Source organism: Phycodurus eques, chromosome 13, assembly GCF_024500275.1.
Source record: "Phycodurus eques isolate BA_2022a chromosome 13, UOR_Pequ_1.1, whole genome shotgun sequence".
Classification (NCBI taxonomy): Eukaryota; Metazoa; Chordata; class Actinopteri; order Syngnathiformes; family Syngnathidae; genus Phycodurus; species Phycodurus eques.
Window position 1 is genome coordinate 11,458,998 of NC_084537.1, and position 12,661 is coordinate 11,471,658.

At 40.9% G+C, this 12,661-nt stretch overlaps 1 protein-coding gene across 1 annotated transcript; it reads right to left on the minus strand.

Moving 5' to 3' along the window:
* Positions 1–473: 473 nt before the first annotated feature.
* gadd45aa (growth arrest and DNA-damage-inducible, alpha, a) lies at positions 474–3,862 on the minus strand. Its single transcript, XM_061693760.1, has 4 exons — positions 3,712–3,862; positions 3,224–3,325; positions 2,841–3,072; positions 474–1,240 (listed from the first exon to the last, which is right to left on the minus strand). Exons 1-4 carry the CDS (start codon positions 3,759–3,761, stop codon positions 1,127–1,129), a joined length of 498 nt encoding a protein of 165 aa, XP_061549744.1. The 5' UTR covers positions 3,762–3,862; the 3' UTR covers positions 474–1,126.
* Positions 3,863–12,661: the final 8,799 nt, after the last annotated feature.

Consider the following 12,661-nt stretch of genomic DNA (forward strand, 5'->3'; position numbering starts at 1 on the left):
AACTTTGATTAGCACAACATATCGGTATTAAGAGGTGGATTTACTCGGATAAGTCAAGAATGAAGGCCCAGGTACCTGTTGGATCATGCGGTGCGGGCATGTGAAAATGTCAAAGTATGCACCACGTGCTTCCGCCAAGGAAGTCAGCTGTTGAGAATGCAAAGTGAACGCTCCCAACAAATCAAAGAGCGAATCGCGGAAAAGGGAGAGTGGGTTTGGATGAATGAACACGGTGGTGCTGAGCCATGCAGAAGCCGAGCGGAGAGTGCGCGGAGGATTATTGTTCTCTTTAGCTCAGAGATGGCAGCGAGGCCACAGAGGCCAACGTGACCCCCGTGATCTGCACGTGACACTCCCTTTACAACTGCGTGCTAAAGGTCACAACGCTCATTTTCCGTAAATGAAAGGAGAAACACAGTATTGACTCAGAACAAACACTTTTTTTTATTGACATCAATACGTGTCCAGTCAGATTCTGCAAATGTAAAAAAAAAAAAAAAAAAAAAAACAACCAACATAAATATACTTAAATATATTTGAAAATAACTTAATAACACAACAATTGTACTTGGCATAGGAATTATTAAATACACACTTCACTGGATGTCCAAAAGCCCTTCCCTTTTTAAATTACAGCAACATCAATATGAACAGTTGAATGAAATATTAAGTCAAATAATAAAGGTCCAGTGTTTTAAGTGCTTTGTTTGAGCAGAGACGCCGAGGCCTCATTCACCTCAGGGTTCCGGCTGATGCTCCGCTTTTCCTGAAACGTGTCACGGAGGCTGTGAAGCATCACCGGCGGTCACGTATGATGTAATCCTGCTGCCTGCGCCGCGTCCGGCTTCGACGCCAACAAAAGCAAACCAGTTGACTCCATTTTCGTCACCCGTGACGACACGGGGGCTGTTTGCCACAACAGACAGACATAACCCCAAAACAAGTGGAAATCCCCGTCCCACCTTTTTTTGCCTTTTTAAATTCATCCCAACAACATAACAGGGTCTGTCTTTTTTTTTTCATCAATCCGACCCGAGTAGTGCTTCGGAACTTTTGATCTGCAGCTGAAATACGTCCACTCTCGTGCAAGATTTAACGTCCTTTCATATGTTTTCTTCTTTCGTTTTCATCGTTCGGGCAGGTTGATGATGGGCACCCACTGGTCCATACACCGGCTCTCCCCGCAGAAGCGGTTGACTCTGCTCAACGCAGGGTCCTTCCACGAGGAAGAGTCAGGGCTCTGGAAAAGAAAGGAGAAGTCGAGTCAATGCACTGCACCAAAACTGACGGACAAGTGGCCTCTGTGTGTGTGTGTGTGTGTGTTTGGGGGGTGGGGTGTACATGGGGTATTCCCTCTACCGACATTCCTTGCAAGTCACAGGCGGAAGGAGTCATGCGCATGTTTACCGAAACGCACACGGGACTTAGTTTCAGTCACGTGGAGTAGCCTTCTAGTCAGAAGTTGGGGCACGGTTTCCCAGTACATAGCATGAGAAAGTGAGTCCAGACTTTTCACTGGTAGTGTATGCTGTATGTTATGGCGTAAAGGTACACTGCAGAGGTGGCAAAAGTACTCACACTCTGTAGTAGGGATGTCCTGATCAATTTTTTTTCGGAGTCCAATCACTTGATTCCCGTGCCAAAACATCGACAATGCATAAAAGAAAATGATGTATATGTAGATACAGTATTTATGTAGGAGTACAGATATTTGTGTAAAAAGAGACTGTCGTTAAGTAGATGTACTAATTCAACTCCTTAAGTAAAATTTCAAAAGTACAAACTCTGAAATGTACATCAGTACAAAAAGTAAATGGTCATTTTTACCAATACCACTGGACATGCTGTCAAAAAAATGTTCTCATAGCTTGGCTAACGTGAGCAGACTAACAAAAAATGCTAAATTACTGAACCACAACTGAAAATATACACCACCTTACCCATATCTCGTTAGACTAATAGCATAATTGCCCATGTCATTTTAAACTTTCTGTCCCAATACAAATAAAAACAGCACTGTGCTTGCAAAAAATTATGTTGGTGTAGCTTTTCGGTCATCCAGACGATGGTAAGCCGCAAAGGTTGAATCGAGGCAACTGGACTCTTCTTGTTCGTTGAATTTGTTCTGTTTTTCTTGTTTTCCCAAAAGGTTAAGAAATGACTTAGGCAATTATGCTATTAGGCTAATGATGTGTTGTTTCAGAGATGAAAGACAATTTGTCCATGCCCAAGAGCTTGTGGTTTAAGAACACATTCTTCAAGAACCATTCTTGCAGCTGACAACATCAAACAAATCTCTTAAACAAGGCAATGGGTGGAGAATATCTTCACTTCTCCGAATCTTTTGCATCTCTTGTCATTCATTAATGCCTCCTGGTTCACGTTCCTCCAAGTCCCAAAGGTCTCAGTCAATCAGCTAATCAAAATCTCAAACTCGGTTGAGTTTACCTCCATATTTACACCGGTCCTTTCATCCCTTCCCAGGAGATTCAATAATTTAGGTATGGATTGGAATGGAATATTAGCGACCCAAACGACTGTTATACTTTAACGACTGTCGTTTTGGATCCCAAGAGAGCGATATCATTTGTGGTTGGGCCGTGCCTCTAATTTGGGGTTCAATGCCAACGCTCTGGCCAGAGCTGCCCTAGCTAGCGAGCCTATGTTCATGAACCGATGAAGCCTGTCTTCCAAGAAAACCTAAACAGCCCTTTTCCCATCAATTCAGTGCCCTGAGAAGGAAATGACCTGGATGCATGAGGACATTCTCGGACATGGAGTACAAAAGTCCAGATATCTGCTTCCACATGTAGGAAGTGAAAGTAAAAAGCTATACTTACAGTGACAAGCACACAGTGCAGGTCCACGGGCTCGCCCCCACTCTGCCTTCCGCCGCCTCCTCCTCCCGCCGCCAGAATTTGAGCCAGGCGCCGGGTGTTGTTCACTCTCAGGATGTTGATATCGTTCTCGCAGCAGAAAGCCTGGATGAGCGTGAAGTGGATCTGCAGGGCCACGTCTTTCACGTCTTCGTCATCGGCCGCTAAGATGCACAGCACCACATTGTCAGGGTCCCTGGCGAGGAAAAGATGACAACAGACCATTGTTAACAACAACAACAAAAAAGGCTTGTGCGTAACAACAGCACCATTTGAAAAGCATAAATACAAGCAGACGTGCATAAAATGCTGAGTTGTGTGATTGGAGTTTATAGTCTTGTACTTACACGTTGAGGGACTTGGCTGCCTCATAGACGCCCACAGTAATGCAGCCCTGTGGTAAGGCTCTGGTCAGGACCTCTTCCAAAGCTTTCGCCACTGAATCCATTCTGCAACACGGTCCCAAAAAGTTCATTTAATAACCTCCCCCCGAAAAAACACGCACATGAAAGTTCTCTTGTACACCCGCTGCTAAGTCACCTTTTTCAAACTCTTTTCATGTCTTTGAATGCCTTATTGGTAACGATTGCAAACGCAACGGGCAGATGTTAGCACTTTTGAACGTGTCCATGCACAGTACCGTGTCCCCACTTTCACGCCGTTCGCGTCGTCGTTTGAGGTAATAAAGTACACAGATGTTACAAAATACTTTGATTTTATATTTTTGATCCTAATTTACATATTCGTCGCGTCTGCATACGCACAAGCCGGCCGGCGATGATCCATGCACGCACCACAGCAAAAATATGTAGGACATCGTGCTGCAAATCCCTACCTTTCTTGAGAGTTATCCCCACTTATTTCCTCAAATGTCATGTTGTACATACAATCCCAAATCCACTTTAGAGCGAAGTACTGGTTCTTTCTCTTCTCTTCTATCCACACGCGTGTCGACCGTCCCTCGCTTCCAGTGCAACTGAGGTGTAAAAATCTAGCAACTTCACAAAAGAGCGTTGCAGGACAAAACCAGCCAGGGAGGACATTTGCATAGCCGTCATGATTGGCCCTATGCTAATTTGTCGGATAACTCTCCAGTGAGATTGGACGGAAGGCGGGCCGCTTTTTTTTTTTTTTTTTTTTTTTTTTTTTTACTGCACTTGCGATGGAACTGCAGCCGTTTAATAACAATGGTGGAAAGTGACGAAGAACAAATACTCCATTACTGTACTTTCGGCAGATTTTCCAGGTAGATTCGTAGAAGTAGATTCGTTCCTGTACTTACGTAGATTTTCCAGGTATCTTGGCAACAGGTGTACTTTACTAAAGTAATTATTTTTATGATCCTTTTACTCCCCTATGTTTGAGTCCACCAACAGGCCCCTGATGGAACAACAGGTGACCAAGACAAGGACTGTGAGAGGGATGGAATTACAAATACTTCTTTATTGTACTTACGTAGGTTTTCCAGGTATCTGAACTTTACTAGGGTATTTTTCTTATGATGTTTTTACTTTTACACCCTACAATTTGAGACCACCAACAGGCCCCTGGTGGAGCAGCAAGCAGCCAACGCAATGACTGTGACACCGCTGGGAAATAACGAAGTAGAAATACTTCTTTACAGTACATAAGTAGATTATCCAGGTATATTGCATCTTGGTATCAGGTGTACTTTACAGGACTATGTTTCTAATGACGTTTTTACCTTTACTCCCTACTATATGAGACCACCAACAGGCCCCTAATGGAACAGCAGGTGACCAACATATGGCCTGTGACATGGGTGAAAAGTAACGAAGTACAAATATGTCATTACAGTGCATAAGTAGATTATCCAGATATCTTGCATCTTGGCATCAGGTGTACTGTACTGGAGTATTTATTTTTTGGATGCCCTTTACTTTTATGCCCTATATTTGAGGCCGCAACAGGCCCCAGATGGAACAGCCGGTGACCGACATTAGGACAGGACAGGATAGTTTGGTCTGAAGACACAGTGGAGGCGTTGCAGAAGTGTCACAATATCACAAAATGGTTTTATATTTTTAAAGATTTTCATTCACAATGAATGTACCCCGCCTCCTGCCCTGTGACAGCTGGGATAGGCTCCAGCACGCCCACGACCCTCGTGAGGAGAAGCGGCTCAGAAAATGGATGGATGGATGGATGAATATTTGAGTGCGGCACGGTGGACGACTGGTTAGAGTGTCTGCCTCACAGTGCTGAGGTCCGGGGTTCAATCCGGGTACTCCGGTTTCCTCCCACATCCCAAAAACATGTGTGTTAGGCTGATTGAAGACTCTAAATTGCCCGTAGGTGTGAATGTGAGTGCAAATGGTTGGTTGTTTATATGTGCCTTGCGATTGGCTGACGACCAGTTCAGGGTGTACCCCGCCTCTCGCTCGAAGTTAGCTGGGATAGGCTCCAGCACGCCCGTGACCCTAGTAAGGATAAGGGGTACAGAAGATGGATGGATGAATATTTGAATATCAGATTTTATTTATTATTATTATTTTTGTTAGCGGCATGGTGAACAACTGGTTAGCACATCTGCCTCACAGTTCTGAGGACCGGGGTTCAAATCCTGGCCCCGCCTGTGTGGAGTTTGCATGTTCTCCCCGTGCCTGCGTGGGTTTTCTCCGGGCACTCTGGTTTCCTCCCACATCCCAAAAACATGCATGGTAGGTTGATTGAAGACTCCAAATTGCCCGTAGGTGGGAATGTGAGTGCAAATGGTTGTTTGTCTGTGTGTGCCCTGCAATTGGCTGGCAACCTGTTCAGGGTGTACCCTGCCTCTCACCCAGATAGCTGGGATAGGCTCCAGCACGCCCACGACCCTAGTGAGGATAAGCGGAAAATGGATGGATGGATTATTTTTGTTATTATGAATATGTGCCCTGCGAATGGCTGGCGACCAGTTCAGGGTGTACCCCGCCTCATGCCCGAAGTCAACTGAGAGAGCCGCCAGCACGCCCGCGACCCTAGTGAGGATAAGCGGTACGGAAAATGGGTGGATGGATGGCTGATTATTAGTGTTTTATGTTCAATTTGATTTATGTGCAGCACTTTGGTTAAACTGCAGTTGTTTTTTAAAGTGCTGACAGAGGTGGGTAGAGTAGTAAAATATTGTACTCAAGTAATGCTACTGTGACTTGAGAGTAATATGACTCAAGTAAAAAGTAGTCCCCCCAAAAATTACTTGAGTAAGAATAAGAAAGTACTCACTGAAAAAAAAATACTCAAATACTGAGTAAATGGTGAGTAACTTCTGATTTGTCAGAGCGTAAACATCAAATGAAATACAACTAAATCAAATGTGACTGTGCAGTGTGTGTGTGGGAGAGAGAGAGAGGGGGGGGTGAGAGAGAGAGAGAGAGAGAGAGAGAGAGAGAGAGAGAGAGAGAAAGCGAGATTAGCATGTACCCCAAAAGATGCAAAACCATAAAATTGGGCTAATGTGGGCTAATATGCACAGCCAAAACAGCAACAAAAACGTCTGAAACTTAACACAAGTTTTTTTCTCAACTTAGAAGAGGGAAGGAATATCCACGTTTGGGCAAATAATATAATGCATGAAAGCTGTTGTTTTTGTCGTCTGAAATGTAAACACAGTCTCGCACCATTGCCTTCTATACGTGGTGGCCACCTGTGTGGAGTTTGCATGTTCTCCCCGTACCTGTGTGGGTTTTCTCTGGGCACTCCGGTTTCCTTCCACATCCCAAAAACATGGTAGGTTAATTGAATACTCTAAATTGCCCATAGGTGTGAATGTGAGTGTGTGTGGTTGTTTGTTTATATGTGCCCTGCGATTGGCTGGCATCCAGTTCAGGGTGTAGTCCGCCTTCTGCCCGATGATAGCTGGGATTGGCTCCAGCACTCCCGCGACCCTTGTGAGGAGAAGCGGCTCAGAAAATGGATGGATGGATAAAAGGAGCGAGCGGCATGTAGATCATTGTAATGGTATAAAGTATCGTTTCTACTGAACATAAATACTCGAGTAAAAGGAAAAAGTATGTTTCATTAAAACTACTCTGACAAGTAATATTTATCTTGACTTTTAGTTGAGTAAATGTAAAGGAGTAAATGTAGCGTGTTCCTTCCCACCTGTCTATTTAAAAAAATAATAATAATAATAAAAAGGTGAGTTGAGTACATTCGAAAACATATCTATATTTCTACTTTAAGTGTTTCAAACTCATTTTTGTCAGGCCATAGTATTCAGAGGGCCGTTACGACTGAAAACATAAAAATGTATAATCGCCTCATTATATTATTACCAGAGGTGAGTAGTAACGTACTACATTTACACTGTTACATTTACCTAAGTAACTTTTTAAATAAATTGAAAATGTGAAAGTAGTTTTAATGCAACATACTTTTTACTTGAGCATTTGTGTTAAAAACAAACGGTACTTTTACGCCATTACATTGAGCTACCAACTGCTTGATGCTTGTATTTTTAGCTTTACATAATTATGTAATAATCACTGCCTGGTGAGTCTTTTATGTCGTTTCATGATTGTACACAAATAATTTTAGGCCAAATCTTGTGGCTGCATTTCACTTAATTTATGTGATTTTATAAAATGTATTGTTTTAATTAAAGTGATATTGTTGGATAATATCTGAATTTGCTCATTCATATTTTTCTCTATTTGACGTTCAATCTGATTACAAAATAAATAAATCAGAAGTTACTTAGTAGTAAGTACATTCCTTGAATACTTTTTTTCAATTAAAACTCGCTTACCTGAGTAAGTTTTGAAATATTTAGAGCAGGGGTGTCAAAGTCAAATTCACGGTGGGCCAAAATTAAAAATTGTGTCAATGTCGTGGGCCAAACTCAATATTTATTGAAAAATTACTGCGATGTGCATGTTTCCCTTCTCTGCAGAAAGGTAGCGTTAAAATTTATCACATGACAACAAACTTACATTTTGCTTAAACACTGAATCTGGAATAAACAAACATGAATATTATAAACATTAAAAATCAAATTTGCGCTAAAAGACAGTGGTATTTGTTTGTTGTTTTGTATTTAAATGGATAAGATGTAAATCTTTTTTCAAAGGCAAACAATAAAACAAGCCAAAAAAAATAAGAATGTCCTTCAATAAAAATCCAATCCTATTAATGGTCCCTGCCTAGGGGATGATAAAAGGCATTAAAAAACTATTCAATTATGTTATGTTCTTTGTTACAGCCACGTTGCTCCACACATGACAAACAGGTCTGTCTTTTACTTTAGTGAACAGACAATCTGCCTCCCACCTGTCTTGGAAGTTAACCATTTTCCATCTTTCGTTTAGCCCTTTTTGGGAAGGGGAAGTGTAAATTTGCTTGAGGAGACTGGTAGCATAGTTGCTAACGACTGCAACAGAAAGGGAAGGGGTGCTCGGCGGTCTAGACTGATGGGCCAACACACTAGCAAAGCATTCTGGGATTTGTAATATTAGTAGCGCATGTGCTATATATTGGTGGGCCAGCTCTAACACATTTGATATGGTCTTGTGGGCCAAATATAATTCCAATGTGGGCCAAATTTGACCTCTGGGCATGAGTTTGACATATATGATTTAGAGGACTCCTTTTTACTTTTACTTGAGTAACATTATTCCAAAGTAACAGTACTCTTAGTTGAGTACAATTATTTTATTATTATTATTTTATTTTTTTATTTTTTTTGTTTTACCTCAGATCATTACATGTATACAACAAATTGATGAAAAAGTAATGAACAACTAATTTTGAAATCAGAAGTCAATGAAAATAGTTTATTTTTTTTTAGGTTATTCTTTAAAAAAAAAAATACGGGTTGGTACCAAAAAGAAAATTCTTGCAATATCCCAAGTTTATTAAACGTAAAGACAATGTGCAATTTTGGTAAAGGTTTGAACAAGAAACATGACATAGACATGATTTGCTTTAGTTGTGCTGCCTTACAGTTGTGACGACCCGGATTCAAATCCAGCCTCGCCTGTGTGGAGTTTGCATGTTCTTCTCGTGCCTGTGTGGGTTTTCTCCGGGTACTCCGGTTTCCTCCCACATCCCGAAAACATGCATGGTAGGTTAATTGAAGACTCTTGTTGTTGTCGCCATGGTAATGAGTGTTTGAGTTGACAAGATAAAGCCCAGTGATTGTAAAAGATCCGATGTGGTGGTATCGGAATACAAGATTTTATTGCAGTCGTCTGACATAGTGCAATTGTGAAAGCCCAAATTTGTCTTGTAGTCTGATCCAGGCATTACGTGTGGCCTTTCTCAGACGTGTTGTCTGTCCCTTATTGCTGACATGCTTTAAAAAAAAAAAAAAACTTATTGGTGGTCAGATATTTGCAGTACTACGTCAAAAGACATGCGACAAGGCTAAAAATAAACTAGCATTTGGATTCAAATATACTGTACATGATGGCAACGCAGAGTAAATGTCTTTTGCGGAGCTGATCAGCATAAAATGCTAATTATCGGCCGTTACCAATCAAGCCGATCAGATCGGTGTAAAGCCTACTCTAAATTGCCGGTAGGTGTGAATGTGAGTGCGAATGGCTGTTTGTTTCTATGTGCCCTGCGATTGGATTGGCTGGCGACCAGTTCAGAGTGTAACCTGCCTCTCGCCCAAAGTCAGCTGGGAAAGGCTCCAGCATCCCCGGACAAGCAGTTCAGAAAATGGATGGATGGATATATTTTAGATAACAGATCCCGAAAGGAATATTCTGCTTTGCACCAAAATCTGAAAACTAAGAGATTCCTCACAATGATATCAACTGTGATCCAAATTATTGTATGTCGTACACCTTTAATGTATTTATATTGTATTTTGATGATATCACCTCTAAAGGCTTGCAGGGATGTGGGTGAAGGGCCTAACGTGGAAGTTAAGGGATGTTTTGGTGCCCTCTTGTGATGCCATGCCATTTTTTATTGAAGAGGTTTATAAAGAGTACTGATGTCCATCCATCCATCCATTTTCTGAGCCGCTTCTCCTCACAAGGGTCGTGGGCGTGCTGGAGCCTATCCCAGCTATCATCGGGCAGGAGGCGGGGTACACCCTGAACTGGTTGCCAGCCAATCGCAGGAATACTGATGTAATCTATACAAAACAGGAATTTTATAATATGGCTAAATAACCTCTTAGTTAGCCGTATTATAAAATTCCTGTTTTCTAAGCTTTCTGGACATTGTTAGAATAAAGATAATTTTAGTACAAAACAAACTAATTTTGTATTGTTGTGACGTAAATCACACTACAAATTTATATTCAATAAAGAGCAGTGGTTCCCAAAGTTTTTACATCAAGTACCCCTTAAAAATACTACTTAATACTAAAAATTTCACATTATTGTAAGACACTGTAAGATTATGCACAGATTGATCATTAACACTGCTTAAATACAGGAAAATACAAAAACACTGCACTTAATAATTCAAGTAAAATATATTGCTTACAAAAGTTAAATAAGTTTTTCAATTGAGTTGTACAGGTTATAGGTCATATTAATTGTTGCCATAGTGGTGAAATATCTCGTTCTTTTATATCACAAAAAATGGCATTTCAATGGGGGTGTGTAGACTTTTATATCCACTCTATGTGGCAGAAAAAAACAGGTACAGCAGCAACATGGAGGAACATGAACCAGGGAGTGTTAATGATGAAGCAAGATATTTGCAATCCATGGCCTGATTCAGAGGGCCGCTTGATGTTGGTGGCACACTGGCTGAGCAGTTAGCACATCCACTTCACAATTCTAAGGTTTGGGTTTCGAATCCTGATGCCGGCTGAGTTTGAATGTTCTCCCTGTGCTTCTGTGAGTTTTCTTGTGCTACTCTGGTTTCTTCTCACATTCCAAAAAACATGTAAGTTGAAATTGTCCTTGTCATTCACTTTGTGTCTAAATCCTGTGCAAGGGATTGGCACACATCCCTCACAGTTCACAGGTTTGGGGTTTGAATCTTGGCGTTGTCCTTCTTGTGTGGAGTTTTGAGTTTTCTCCGGGTACTCTGATTTCCTCCCACATTCCAAAAACATGCATGGCAGGTTCATCAAAGACTCAAAATTGTCCTTAGTTATGAATCTGAGTGCGAATGGTTGTCTATGTTCCCTGTCACTGGCTGGTGACTAGTCCAGGGCGTAACCCGCCATCTCACCCTTGACCCTAATGAGGAAAAGCCTCTGGAGTTAAAAATTCTCATTGTAATATGAAAAAACACATAGGTAAGGTGTTTTTTGTTTTCCAGTTGTTATGACTGTCTAACTCTTCAGTGAGATTGGACGGAAGGTGGGCCGCTCTCTAACTGCACTTTTGGTGCAACTGCAGAATTTGTTTCTCTCAGAACAACAGTGGTGGGAAGTAACGAAGTACAAATATGTATGTATATTTTCCAGGTATCTTGTATCATGATATCAGGTGTACTTTGCTTGAGTATTCATTTTTCACTCATTCTTTTAATTTTTACTTTTACCCCTACCTTTGAGAGCAATAACAGGCCATGATTCTGGGAAAATGTGTTGTCTTGTGCCAGCCTTTAAACCACCACCTTCTGATGTTAATTCTCCACCTAATCTGAAAAGACACATACAGATTAGATTTTTTTCTCCCCCAGTTGTTATGACTCGCTAATTTAGCTTTTTCTTTTTCTTGTCTGTCAGTTCACAACGTTAGCAAAGCTCTGAGAACACATTTTGATAGCGTAAAAGTCTGAGTCAATGCTATCTTAGTTATGTCAAATTATCCAAACGGGTATTGTACAGTATATAATTGACAGTAAAAGTTCATTTAAAATTTTTTGACTTCTACTTAAGTACACAGTGTAAATACCTTCGCCACCTCTGCAGTACAACAGAAAATCATCGTCAGTTATCGTCCTTCCATTTTTTTTTTAGCCTATGCAGGACTTGTGTGGCGAACGTTACTTTTTTTTCAACGCCTTTTCCTCCCTCCCAACCAACTCAGAGCAACACGTTCCCAAAATGTCACAACACTAACACATTTAAGTTCCAATATATATTAAAAACACGAGAGTTTTACTCACTTGTTTGAGTTAACACACGGAGGGATGACGACAGTACCTCAAGTTCACCCTTTGCTGCTACGAGAAGTCGGAGAAAGCCGGTGACAACTGCGTAGCAACGGGACGCTCGTTGGGTAAAAAGCTCTCTGATTCGCCCGCTCCGATCGACGCACAACCAACTGTAAACGCGCACAAACTCCAAAAGACCGGCGCGAGAATAACGGTCACGTGATCGTACGTTCTTTGCTCTCTACTCAAGGGGTGGGCCAACGTTTTATGACATTGTATTATATATAATTAATTTAGTTTTAATGAATTAACGAATTATTTAATAAGATAAAATTAATTTAAAATTGTGTGTTTGGAATTTTTTTTGGGGGGGGGGGCTACTTCCTCCCACATTCCAAAACATATAGGTTCATTGAAGACTCAAAATGTACAGTATCAGTCAGATATTTGAAGACACTTCTGTAGTCAATAGGATGAGAAAGTGTTTCAAAACCTTTGCCTGGCAGTGTACATTTAATATTATTGTAAGCCACTGTAATCTTATGCACAGTTTGATCATTAACGCTATGCTTAAATACAAGAAAATACAGACAAACTAGAGTTAATAATTCAATTAAAATGGATTGCTTTCAAATGATAAATACAAATTTTACCTAAATAAAAGTTTTAAAACAAACAGTTCTTAAAGATAAAATGCAAATGTATTGCCATGTACCTCAAAGTTAAATACAACTGACCTGTACCTAGGCAGTGATTCTTTTGGATAC

Excerpts from the sequence above, each read along its gene's own strand:
- gadd45aa (XM_061693760.1), bottom strand. The coding sequence starts at position 3,761 with ATGTACAACATGACATTTGAGGAAATAAGTGGGGATAACTCTCAAGAA. Across the intron at positions 3,073-3,223 it reads GCAGCCAAGTCCCTCAACGT|GGACCCTGACAATGTGGTGC; the intron begins GTAAGTACAAGA and ends TTTCCTCGCCAG. Across the intron at positions 1,241-2,840 it reads TGCACTGTGTGCTTGTCACT|AGCCCTGACTCTTCCTCGTG; the intron begins GTAAGTATAGCT and ends TTTCTTTTCCAG.